Genomic DNA, 13,209 nt, shown 5'->3' on the forward strand with positions numbered 1-13,209 from the left:
AGGTTGTTCATATTATCTCGGCGGTTATGGCAAGTAAAGTGTCTATAACCACAACTTACCGGCCTGGGCAAGGACAGATTTGCTCCATACCAATGGTAAAGTGCTCTCCAAACTGGTTCTGGTACCATTATGTAGTCCTTCCCTTCAATCAATTGTGGAGATCGTTTTAATCTTCCACCCTCCATTGTTAATGATGCAGCCTTTAAACAAAAAGAGATTTTGTCAAATCTCAAGTGGGAAAAAAAGTATACAGCTACAACAATTTTAGTTCATGAACACAGAACACTTTTTAATTATTAAAAAACTTTTAAGTAGCAATTAGCAACTGCTTTTCACACTGAAAGATGGTATTTAAATGTAACAATAACTAATGTTCAAGTTTCACTATTTAGTATTCTCTAAAAGGCTGTCCAGTATAAAATTCATAATACGTTTCTCTCTTATGTCACCTACTCCAACAACCTCAGATACTGCACAGAGAAATCCAATCTATGCTCATCATTGACAGTGCTGGTCTGTGTTTTGCTAATTGTTTGCATGAATACTGGAAAAACTGTCAGTTTTGTTTTACTATTTAGTTAACTATTTTCCGTTTTTATGCAACAGTAATAAACTCTTAAATTCAGATTGAAAACACTGAAGTGTTTAATTATTAAAATATTTTACATTTAATGCTGAAAGTTGTGTTTTCATAAATGCCTTTTTCATTTTTAAGTTTTGTTTAAGAACATTATGAGTATTTCTCTTCTCACAAAACACTCAATAGTAGCCTCAGAAATTGAACACAATTTTTTCCTCTTAAAATAAGAGTAAGAAACCCAAATTTTGTTATAGGACAAAGCAATGTTAATTTAGAATTAAGCCACTACCTGAAAAAAACCCACATAAAAAGCTGTGATAAAAGTACACTAAAAATACTTTTCCTATATTCACATGACTCAGATGCATTTACCTTCACTGGTTCTTGTGTTACTAGGGGTTGGTTATCAATAGCTCCTGGTTTCTGAGGATTAAGCTGTAGCAAAGTATTCCCATTGGTTCCAAGGAAACACTGGTTATTATTGTCCGAAGTATTATGCTGCCTAGCAAAACACACATCAGTCCCTGGTGTGCCAGGGTAAAGAGCATCTGTAACAGAATACAAGAGGGGGAAAAAAAAAAAAAAACAAACAAAAAACCCTCTATTTCAGTTCATGACTCCATAAGCCATAATGAATGAATTAAACTCTTGTATTCTTTTTTTGTTTGCTTTTAAAAAAGGCTATTGAAGAAGTTTGCTATACTTCATACTTCATTAAAACATGCAACTCTTCCAAACTACAGTGACAAATACACTATTACTCTCAGAAAAGGCAAAGAAGTGGATATATGAGATCCAAATACCAAAGCAGATACTTACACGGATACTGGTTTGAAAACAGCCTAACTAAGTTTGCATAAGCAAATGTATTTAGCATTTGCTTGTTGTCTGGATGTTTGAATATCAAACTCCTGCAAATCTTATACACAAAACTGAATATATATGCAATAATGCCTTATTTTTATTTTTTCCTCCTTGAAAAGGCGAATGTTTTTATTCCTATAGAACCTCCTTTGGTTATGCAAAACATTAAATCTAAATTTCAGGGTGAAAAAAAGAGAAAAAGAAAGAACCTTTAACCTAAAACTTGTCTCCCTTCCTGCCCTTGCTCTATCTCCCCCAACCCTCACCCCAAAAATGATCACAGTAATTTATCTACTTTAAACTTAAGTTACAGTTTTAAGACACAGATTTTCAAATACTAGATGCAAGATTCAGCTGTCTTATAAGAAAAAACCCAACATCTCAAATTCTCACAAGAACTGACTGAAAATCATCACTAAAATCTTCTTTCACAAAGGTGGCTCCTAGAATCTGCACAAACTCATTTAGATCACATGCCCTGTAAAACTGTAAATATGCTTTTCCTGATTTTCTTTTCTGCTTCTTTGCCCTTTATAGTATCTGAGGTCATCCCATTGCAAGACATAGTACAACACCAACTAGGTATCACTAGAAACAACTTAATGGGAAGGGGCGGGGGGGGAAGAAAATCCACTCAGAAAATAAATGATAGGACAAAAACTATCTTGAAAACAATTCTGGAAATTAATCATAGCATTAATGATGAATTGCTCTTTAAACAGGACTGTTTCTTGTTTATCCACCATAGACTAAAAAATCCTAGTAATTCACCGAAGTCCATACATAGGCCACTTCTGTAATCTAAACTGTGTTATCTTTTTGCCTGGAGGAATCCATGCAGTATGTAGTTTTCTCAAAACGTGTTCGACATTAAACCTCCAAGGAAATAAGGTGTTATGCTTACTGCTGCTAGTAGTCTCTGAGGCTTCTGATGCAGTAGAAATATTATCTGAAAACTTTTCTTCTGTTGCACTGAAGTAATTAAGACCTCCCATTTTGTCTTCTCCCTGCTCTGAAGTATTGGCTGCAGCAGCTACGAGTGAATTCTTACCTCCACTCAAGACAGATGAAGGCTCTATCACAACAGGGTTTGCATCCTAAAATTGGTAGGCAAGTAGAAAAGTTAATTATAAGCCAGTATCAAAGACGTTTAGCATCAGCCAAACCAATCACCAAAATTCACAGCTACGTGACCACTTTTGCATATCACAACAAGCTTTACAGAATAAGAAAGAATACTTTCTACATCTACTGATGAAGAATCTGCAGAAAAAACAGCCAAAATTGTTAAACCAATTGAATAAACTCTTCTGCACAATATTAAAATTGTGAAATGCTGGAATTATTTTCTCTAACTAGATACATAAAAAGACAACCATTTCAGACAGCTATAATTACAGGCTCTAAATAGTTTAAGATTTGTCCTTGTTGAATTTCATATGGTTAAATGAGAACAGCAAGCACAAGAACAAAAAAACATTCTTTCCTCAAACCTGCAACATCTTAGTCTACCCTAACTTTGTTTTGAAACAAAGTTCCTTTGTTTCCTTTGGAGAAACAGCATTGCAAAGGCAATCTGGCTCACACTTAGGCACGATAAAGGTGGAGAAAAAAATGTGCATACCCCCAAAAGCATAACTTGCCTGCCCAGTACAGATAAATGTAAGAAGAATCCTACCCAATTTACAGCACCAGTCACAACAAGAAACGACAACAAATGAGAAAACAGAAGAAAAAGGGAATTAGCTGAGCCTTAGAGAGGAAAAAAGAAAATCCATGCAATGAACATCAAACAACACTGAAAAAGGGATGTTTCCTGGTTTATGTTGTCCCCTATTTATGACATCACTAAACATAATATCTTGTCAAATAACAAAACTGTGCAGTAATGCTAAAAGTATAAAACAAGACTAAAATGTATGTTGGAATTACAGTAATCATTTACAGAGTTTCACAGAAATTCTGAGTGTTCTCTTTGCTTGAGAGGTAGACAGTGACTAATGGCATTGTGCTATTATGCAAAGGATTAGTTATGAAATCATGTGCACATCTGAGTACTTATACTATGACAAGGATCAAATTACCTACTATTTCAGGCGTTTAAGCCATCATTTGTCCAATTCATTGTGCACAAAGAATAACTGTAATTACATGGTTAGTTAATGCATACATTGCAGTTTTCTGAATATTTTTAGCAATTTGTGTTTATAAAACAACTCGGATACTATATGATTATTTATCACTATATAAAACTCTTTTGAGAAATAGTTTATTTCACTTGCGTAACCTGCAAAGAATATTTATCTCCACCTCAATTAAATTTTATCAAAATTTAATTGTATTAAATACGCTTTCTTTTGTAAAATTCATAGTGAGTGATGCTTTAACTTGAATATTTTAGTTGGAGGGTATTACAGAGCACCCTGTAACTATAAAGTTTTAGTAGGACTCCTATGATCACCATCAGGTACTAGACTACTTTCAGTCATTGCCTATAAATCAAATTATACCAATTTCCTCCTTTATTTATCCAGAAAATGCACAGTGTGTATTTGTGGCCCAAGCAAAGCCAAAACCAAAACAGGTAGCTTTATTATCAAACGGATCAAAAGACTTAAGGGAAGTACTATTGTGAGAGTATGTTTTATTTAAAAAAATATTTTGACACGCAGGAATGATGAAACAAAGTACAGAAAGAAATGACAGTTTAATGAAATTATAGTGAAAAGCTCACCATGTGACAACGATTCAGCAAAACAATTATTTTCCACTAAGAGACAGGAGATGCTTAATTTCAAGCATTATTGGTTAAGCAGTCATTTGTTCCACACTATTTTTTCATCAACACATTCACAAATACAAAGAAATCACTTATTCAGTATACATTATTATTATACTTACGTATTTGACATATTCTTTCCACTGGTGCCACCACGGCATTGCAATAAGAAACCAGTTGTGCCCTGGCTGAAGGCCATACCTGCTTTCTCTTTCTAACCAGCCTCTGCATATAAAGAATGAACGACATGAAGTATTAGTTGAAACAGGGAAATTACAGTCCTCGTTTTGAAAATATTAAAAGATGATTCTGAAACCCATTTAAGATTCTGAGCAGAACACACACCTAATAATCTGTCCTTCCTCTTCTGGAGTGGCAGGTCGCAGCCCCAAAACTATATGACACACCTGGAAAAAGAAAGTAATTCTTGTTAAGAACTACACCACTATGAAACAAGCATTAGGTAAACGAAAGAAAAGAACAACTCTAATAGGACTTTTCATAAAACTCTTTTAAATTATGTAGCAAGGTTAGCTAAAATTGAACAAATCACTAAAAAAGAAGTATTTTGAGCTGTGAGATTCACGACCTGTTCCCACTGTTACGACAAAGATACCAAGGATGTCAAATGCCCCAAGACAAATTAAGTTGAACATAAAATGAATTTTCATTATTTTCAGATCTGAAGCACATGCTATGAAAGATCACAGTAACTGATACAGATCAGATATACAAAAAGTTAAGATGTCTATATGTACAGGAGGGAGGGAATAAGGAATTGGGAGAATGCAAGCTGTTGGAAGAGGATAAGCTAAAGGTTAAAAAAAACCAAAATGGATTGGGGAAAAATGAGGAGAAGGGGTTATATAAGGAACTGAAAAGAAAACAAGCACATGAAGAGAGCAAGAGAGAAGTTTAAAGCGGTCCAACCAACCAGTCACCACCAAAAATGCTCTGAAAATTGTAGAACGTTCTCTGAACATCTGATGCTTTTTCTTCTTTTTTTTTTCGTTTTGGAACAAACACAGAAGGAAAAGGCACCATCCCCTAGACGGCTGCCTGACTTGGGTGGGGTTTTATTCGGAGTGCAAGGCAGCAGTCCCAGATGGCTAATATTTTACTCCTCTCTTCCTAGTAAAACCATCCCGGCCTTGGCTGCAGTGACATCTCCGGCTGGTTTCTCCCAGCAGCTCCGCAGCCACAGGGCACGCGGCAGGGAGCGATGAGCGGAGGGGAACAGACTCCGCAGGAGTCTTTGTTTCCCATTGCGGGGAGGAGGGTCAGCTGTCTCCTCTCCGAGATGGTTTTCAAATTGGTTGCTACTCATAACATGATTTATAGTCTTTTCCTTACGTCTCTTTTGAGGCTATCAATTTGCATCTCAGCTGGAGATTTCTAATGACTAGTGAGATATCTTATTTAAATTTATATTACAGTGTGAGAGACCATTTCACATTCTGAATAAAACAAAGGCCATTAGCTGCTGGGAAGCAACAGATTTTCCAGCACACAACACAGCTGGCTCTGATGATTCTTTTTAAACTCATGTAACACCGTGCTAGTATCAGATTCTTCATATAAACTATCCCCGCTGCAAACAAACCAATTTGTTGACAAGCTCTCCAAGGCACTCCACTCAGACTAGTTAGCTTTTCCGTCTGCAGGCGAGACACACAAGCTCATGACAGTTCAAATAAATGCACAGACAAATCAATGGCAGACTCTGTCCTGTGCGAGCATGCTGTTGAGCCTGCAGCATGAGATGAGGGTGCCTCATATGATAAAGTTATCGAAGGAACTAAAAATAAAATTCTAAAATGAAAATGTAGCAACTCTGTCAGGAGAAAAAATACTGTAAATGAGACAATATGTAACAATGGCGATGTGTCATCATCATGAAGACAAATTTATTACATGTTCATTCATTCTACTTCCATATTGCATAGATATTTGTTAGTTCATCAATATTAAGTTATGATAGGATATTTGATGCTAGATGGTCCAAAAATAAAGACAGCCCTTCTTGAGAATGTTGCAATGTAAGCAAAACCTAATGCAATTAGAGACAAAAAGAATTTGCAGAACTTCCTGATTTTATTCTTTTCAGCTGTGGTGTAGCTGATGGCCTCAGAATGCTCTCACTCGGTTGCCCTGAAGTTCTTGGGAAAGTACAGTTCAAAATACAATTTATAAAGTAGTCTAGGGTCATAAACAGGAGAATCAGTAGTATGTTACTCAGGTAGCCTCTCATGAGATTTACTTTTTTTTTTAAAGACCACACAGCTTCTCTCTGATGAAGTATTTTTCTGCTACAATCTGACCCTGTAACTGATTAAGCTTCAGTGGTAAAATGAGAACGGAGCCCACTAGTTCTCCACAGCCTTCCCTGGAAGAACTGAGACTGTCATATGGGGCTGGAGGTGAATACTAAATTAGGGCAAATCTTCAAGGCTCCATTAGGAGGAGGAGGAGGAGGAGGAGGAGGAGGATTATTATTGTTTAAACTCAAAGTATCAACCTCTACAGAAAACAGTGAAGAAACAAACTGCAGTGAAGGAAAATATCTTAGGGGTTATTTTCTGCACAGAGTCAGCGCTAAAATACGACTGTTTTAAGGATTTATAAAAATCCAGTTCAAGCTCAATTAAAATGAATTCTGTACACACTTAATCCTCAGCTTCTGCATCACAATAGTGATATGTTATCAGAGCTTTCAAGGACTGCTTCATCAAAAAAAAAAAAACCAACAACAAAACAATGAAAGGTTCCTTAGATGGCCTTAACAGAAAATTTAAAGGGAAAGCGGTTGTAAAGAGTTAGCAATACCTTTTCTCATTTTCTGTGTCACTTTCTTGGCAAACATTTGCAAGAACAACTGTTTAAGAACACAGCCTTTTTCTAATGGAAAATATAACGGCTGATACACTTGAAATGTCTTTTCATTTTATAAACAGTACACTACATTCACTTTAACAGATTATGCTTTAGGCATCTCCATACACTGAAAAGAAGAATAATCAAATAGAGAATCATTCCACCAAGGTAACGCACAATTGCAAAACCACATAACTTATTGCAATAGACAAAACTCTAAGCGTGTTGGCACAAAGGCTGATGCTGTGCTTCGTGGCAATGCAAAAAGCTCATGAGTTAATTACCATAATTTTCAAGTTTAAAATTCCTCTAAACATACCTGAAAAAGTAGATTTAAAAATTCATTGGCAAGTGCACTCTTCACACTCCATATCTGGTAGTCCTCCAGAGTGAGGTGTCCAAGCTTAGTTAAAGGGAGGAGAAGGAAAGGGGAAGGAAAAACCATTAAACCATTAACCTGTTTCTGTTAAAATGCTCATTAAATGCGTCATACAAGGCATGACAAAGCCAGTGATTTGATAAAAATTAGCATCTACCACTCTGGTAATAAAATTTGATCCAATGAGAGAAGAAAAATCCAGTTTTAGCATAACATATGCAACCTAGAGAACGAAAAAGCTTTGAGAGTACAGAGGACAAACCATGCACAACATGTAACGTTTGCTCCTGCTCTCCATCATTCAGATTCAGTATTTATGCTCAACTGCAGTAGTCATACTTTCTCAAACCATGACATCAGCAGAAGCAGTATGTGACTCATCAAGGCAATCACTTTGTAGGAAACAAAACAAGACTAAGACAATCTAAGACTTCGATTGTCCGGATAAGCTCTGCGCATGTAGATACTTGCATCCATTCAGAAATCTACCACCTTCCTCTGTGGGTTGGGAAAAACTATTTCGGATCATCACGTCCTTACGATCCTACCTTACTACACAAGCACTATTAATTCTTAATCACTTGAAAAGTGACAGTAGCATAACACTGACCAATGTCAGGGGACCTTCTGATTTTCAACAATTCAGTGATAGGATCAACCTGAATTTTTTAGACTGTAGTATAATTCATAGCCAATTTTACAGAAGTGGCAGCTACCCTGCCTCTTCTTACAGACCATTTTCTCCAGAGTTCACACAGGTCAAAGCTAACATATGAAAAGAGGTTAAGTAATTTATGTAATTACTGCACCATCAGCTCTTTCCTGCACTACATTCATGGTGCAACTATGAAAGATATTCTGAAGACTTAGTCTTCTTTTTTAACTCTTTGTGGAAATGACACTGCTATGCACTTGCTTATAAACTACCTTGTTTAAAAAAGCAAACAATAAAAGCCTCAAAGGATGAAAGAAAGAGCTCACTGAAGCCATATTTTCTACTGCTTTGGTAATGAAAGAACTATAATAAACTATTTGCCCACCACTTTGTTGGAGTACAAGCAGGCAAGACAACTATTCAAACAAGTAATTAAGCATTTCTAGACATTCTTTATAGTTTTTCTTAAATTATTTATAGGTTCCAGACACTATTCCCAATTAGTAAAGCAAAGGATGAAATAATAGAAACAACTTCCCCTATATTGTTTGCAGATGATAGTGCCTATGTGGAAAAAGCAACAACATAATTAAAGATTTACACACAGCTAACTATAAAGCATCATATAAACTACTAAGACTTTTTGCCGTGTGTCACAACAGTCATGACAGATGTCAGATACTTAGCTCTGAAACAATATCACTGTACGTAGTTCACTGGTTGTATATAATATTATTGCAAACAAAGTAGTTTTATAATGATAATGCATGAGTTACTATTGAATTAATACAGTCCTGTTCCAGCATAGGAGGGTAATGCATCTTTACAGAGGATAAAATGTAAGATACACTAATGCACTACCCCTTTCTTCCTAAGATCATTTTAAACATGAAACAAAAGAACAGTTTATTCAGAACAAAAGTCAAGCATCAGATTTAAAACTGGTATTAATTATGCATAGCAAAGCCTTGCACACAGTATATGCTTCAAATTAATTTAATCTGGTTATGTATGTTTGGTTTAGTTTCATATATAAAAATGGCTTGTAAAATTCAAACATGTTCTCTCACAAAACAATGTGGAAAATTTTAATGGAAAACTGACATTTCTTGAAAGCAATTCTTTTATTGACACATCTCTGCTTTAAAGAAAGCACAAGATTTTACTTTTTTTCTTATAAATAAACTGAAGATACTAGTGTATAAAAATGACAAGGGAAGAACAGCAAATTCCTACCTTTGTGTTATCATGCATATTCAAAATATCTTCTACAATTTCAGACAAACTCATGTCCAATTCCTTAACAAACAAAAGGATTAGAAAACAGTTAAATTCTCACAGCACTCTTTGGAGCTGCATGTTCTGTGTTCAGAATAAAAGTATAAGAAATGTTGATGATACCTCTAAGTAATTCACAGCTGAGTGCTTCCGGACAGTTGCACTTTTGTACCTAAGTTTTCTTTATGTGAAACAGTATACATTATAGTCAAATCATTCTACTTTGGTTAATAGCAGGTCAAAGTTATGCAAGGTAAGTTACATCCAGTTATCAATACTCCTCAGCTAAGGTAGCTCAAGGAAGCCTGTATTCACTGAAACCATGTTCAAACAACATTCACATTCCTACTTTTGAAGGATGACTTCAAGAAACAGAAGTAAATGAATAAAAATCCAAATACAACTTACAGGTATTTTATCAGTACGGTTATCTTTCCAGACCTCTAAAAGTGCAACCACCATTTCTTTAAGTTCAGTGCGAGACAACACGCCATCCCGGTCAATGTCAAAAACCTTGAAGCAAACTGAGAAAAAAGGAAATTACTTTTCTATGTTAGAACTACTCAACAACTTTTTTTTTTTTCTTGCAGAAAGTAAGTCTGCAGAGCCACAAGAACATGATTTAGTGCTGACAGTTTTGATGAAGCAGGATGCATGTGTGGTAGTGAGGAAATGGAGCAGCTGTGTTTAATAAACTGAAATCTAGATTCCTGCAATTCTCTGCTGTGTTTTCTGATGTGACAGAGCAGGGAACATATGTGCATCCAGAAATTTCCAGTGAATGACAGCTTTTAAGTTGCAGCAATATGGCTTTGGAAAAGTATGGAACAAGGTATTTCAAAACACAAGAACCTTTCAAGGAGCCAGCTGAAAACTGGACAGTAAACAAGCCAGAACATGCTATTTACCACAAGACAATCAAATAGGACATTCGTTTTGTATTATATATAATGAATAGATAAGTGTTTGCACTTTTTTATTGAGATACAAACTTCTGCATCATAATGCAGAACACTGCAAAATAACTTCCGAAATATATTTTTTTTCCCCCAAAGAGGTTGATAATTTATACGAAGCTAAGGATGTTATAAAATATACAAAATTAGGTTTAATCATCCTTCATAAAAGGAAGCCCTGATATTTAAAATTCCTTTAATTTTTTAACTTCTAAAGTCTGTCACCTTTCACAGACACACACTTGTTCAGTGGAAAAAATTTCTAAAAATGTGGAAACAACTAAACTTCATTGCTCAAACTGAAAAACTTCTCTAAAATTAATAGTTAACATTTCACATACTTACACTTCTGTCTTTCTGCCAAGGGTCCCCTGCAACATGCTGAGAGCCCACAGGAAATTTCTTTAAAATCTATGTGATTGTCTCGGTTTTCATCAAAAGCATTAAACAAACCTGAAAACCACAAAAGCATCTCCTGTTACAGCATCTGGCTGAAACAGCTGACAATTATACTTAGCATTTATATGAAGGGTTAATAGTTAACATTTGCAAGGAGAAGTACAAACACTTATGATCATAACTAATTCTCACTAAGTGTAATAAAGATAATTAAGCACTGCTAAGACCACTGTAAAGGTGAATTAGATCACTTATGTGTGGCTAGACAAAGCCAGGGGTGGAGTAGGGAGGGAATCAAGAATTCTGAACAGGAGCCTTATTCTTATGCCTTCCTTGTAATGACTGATTTATAGTGTGTACATCTAAACCAGTATGATCAGGACCAGCTTTTTCACAAAAGCTAAAGGACCAAACCAGTAAAGGTACTCAGATGCCAAATGCTTTGACTCTTCCAAAGTGCCTGATAGAAACTCCTATGAAAATCACTGAATACCATTGCAAATTTGGCCCTAAGTGAATTAGGAGTTTTAGTTAACTGGCCTTTGAAGGATTTAAGAGTTCTATTCATTCAGCACATATAACTTTTTTTTTTATCCCACAAAACTTTTTTTTTTTTAGTGACAATGACTCAGTTGCACTATTCACAGATGACATATAGAACGACCAGAAACCATTCAGGTTTCCCCATAGCAGCTGTGTAAATTTATATCACTAAGTAGAGAAAACTCACTTATGAGCAAAAGGATGTGGGCATATATCCCTATTGAATTGAACATAAGTTCTGGTGTTTTAACAGCTTGCATCCCCTGCAGATGAATTTCCCATTTTCTACTTACTGCTGCCACTTGTCAGTAAAGATGACCACTTGGTGATAAAAAATTCTCACTCTAGGACTGCAGACAAAAACTAGCATGTAAGTAGAATGTTACTTAACGTCCTCATGTTATGCAGTAAATGGCAATTAGACAACTGCAACCTCCAGTTATTACCAGAGTGGCTTCAACTTGAAAGACCAGCTTGGTTATTAATATGTCTGCATTGCAACATACAAATCTCCTGACCAAGTCTTCTGAACAAAGTCTTCCTCAACTTACGCTATTAGGGAAGACTGTCTCATTGACTGCATAACACAACTTCTGACTTGCATGCTGAATTGTCATTTAATAGACGAAACTCACACTTGTCAGTTTAAAAATGGTCTTCTGTTTTATCTCGTTCAGGGACAGCAGTATATTTTGTCATTACAGAATCTTAAGGAGCCCAATGAAAAATTTTAAGGAACTACAGAGCAAATTATACACAAAGTTTGACATATTTCCTGACAACTAATATGAATGCAACGCATAGAAGAATTGCTTCCTTTGTCGTTCCAGATTTCCCAACAAATAGAGATTTCTCAGGCATCTTTTCTCATTTTCAAACATTCATAACTCAGTGGAATGATCTCTGGAATTTAAGCTTAAAATACATTTTAAAATAGGCCCACTTTTAAAGCCATAAAATTTGTATGTCAGTAGACGATCAGATACTGAACACCACAGCAAAATCATTTCCTTGCACGTTTGATCAAAGTTCCATACCTTCACTCAGAGATGGATGAATAGGAGGGGAAACTAAGGGGGCAAATGTTTCTAAATCAAAACGTCCAGTTCTTGATTGAGCTTTTAGCAGCCAGTATCGTTTTTCGAGATCGATGATGTCGGATTCTTCCACTGTATAATCAACAAAAAAAAAAAAAATTTTTGGTGACGTCTAGACCATGTTAGAATTCAGCACCAAATAAAAATGCAGCATTATTTTGTCACAAAGAGAAATGACGTTGATTTATTTGTGCCTGACTCCTGAATATAAAAATTAAAAATACAAGTAGTAGAGAGACAAAGTTCCAATTTTACCTTCTTTATCTACAGAATCATCTTACCTATTCACCATCTAGGAGTTCAACATCAATAACATATCATCACAAGTGTTTAGAAATACAGAAATGAACTTTCCCCACTGCTAAAGGCTCCAGCAGTCTCTTCATTTTCACGTATTTCTTCTTGGTGAATTGAACAGGTAGATTATATGTGTGCTATCTTATTTTCCCAAGGTATCCAGTATTTAAAACCTCTAAAAGGACGCAAAGTAGCATTTAAAAAAAAAAATCCCAGAACTTTTATGGGAAAAAAAAAATTATTTAGTACTTGGCTGCTCTCAAAAAATTCCTATTTGAAATTTTCAGCCTTCTTATGTGGTAATAAGGCTAAATTTTAATGTGACATTTAAACACTGTATCTCAGCATTAATTTTTTCCAAATATAAAATAGTTTGTTTCACTTTATGATTTATACTATAGATGCACTTAGAAACCCAGACAACACTGGGGAGTGATTATACAAACCTAGAAGATACTTTATACAGAGGAACTTACAAGCTAATTTAAAGAAGGGGAAAAAACCAAAA

At 35.4% G+C, this 13,209-nt stretch overlaps 1 protein-coding gene across 4 annotated transcripts in view; it reads right to left on the reverse strand.

Annotated features, from left to right (window-relative positions):
• USP32 (ubiquitin specific peptidase 32) overlaps positions 1 to 13,209 on the reverse strand; it is an 81,026-nt gene that overhangs the window by 22,734 nt on the left and 45,083 nt on the right. For 3 of the 4 annotated variants that reach the window (XM_069790958.1, XM_069790959.1, XM_069790962.1), the window contains 10 exons: positions 12,345 to 12,476; positions 10,711 to 10,818; positions 9,818 to 9,933; positions 9,368 to 9,430; positions 7,417 to 7,500; positions 4,569 to 4,630; positions 4,346 to 4,448; positions 2,349 to 2,541; positions 953 to 1,128; positions 60 to 200 (listed from right to left, as the gene is read on the reverse strand). In XM_069790958.1, coding sequence (XP_069647059.1) covers positions 60 to 200; positions 953 to 1,128; positions 2,349 to 2,541; positions 4,346 to 4,448; positions 4,569 to 4,630; positions 7,417 to 7,500; positions 9,368 to 9,430; positions 9,818 to 9,933; positions 10,711 to 10,818; positions 12,345 to 12,476 — 1,178 coding nt within the window. The remainder of the gene's footprint in view (positions 1 to 59; positions 201 to 952; positions 1,129 to 2,348; positions 2,542 to 4,345; positions 4,449 to 4,568; positions 4,631 to 7,416; positions 7,501 to 9,367; positions 9,431 to 9,817; positions 9,934 to 10,710; positions 10,819 to 12,344; positions 12,477 to 13,209) is intronic. The other variant, XM_069790961.1, reaches the window with a different exon arrangement.

The sequence above is a fragment of the Haliaeetus albicilla genome, chromosome 9, assembly GCF_947461875.1.
Source record: "Haliaeetus albicilla chromosome 9, bHalAlb1.1, whole genome shotgun sequence".
NCBI classification, from domain to species: Eukaryota; Metazoa; Chordata; class Aves; order Accipitriformes; family Accipitridae; genus Haliaeetus; species Haliaeetus albicilla.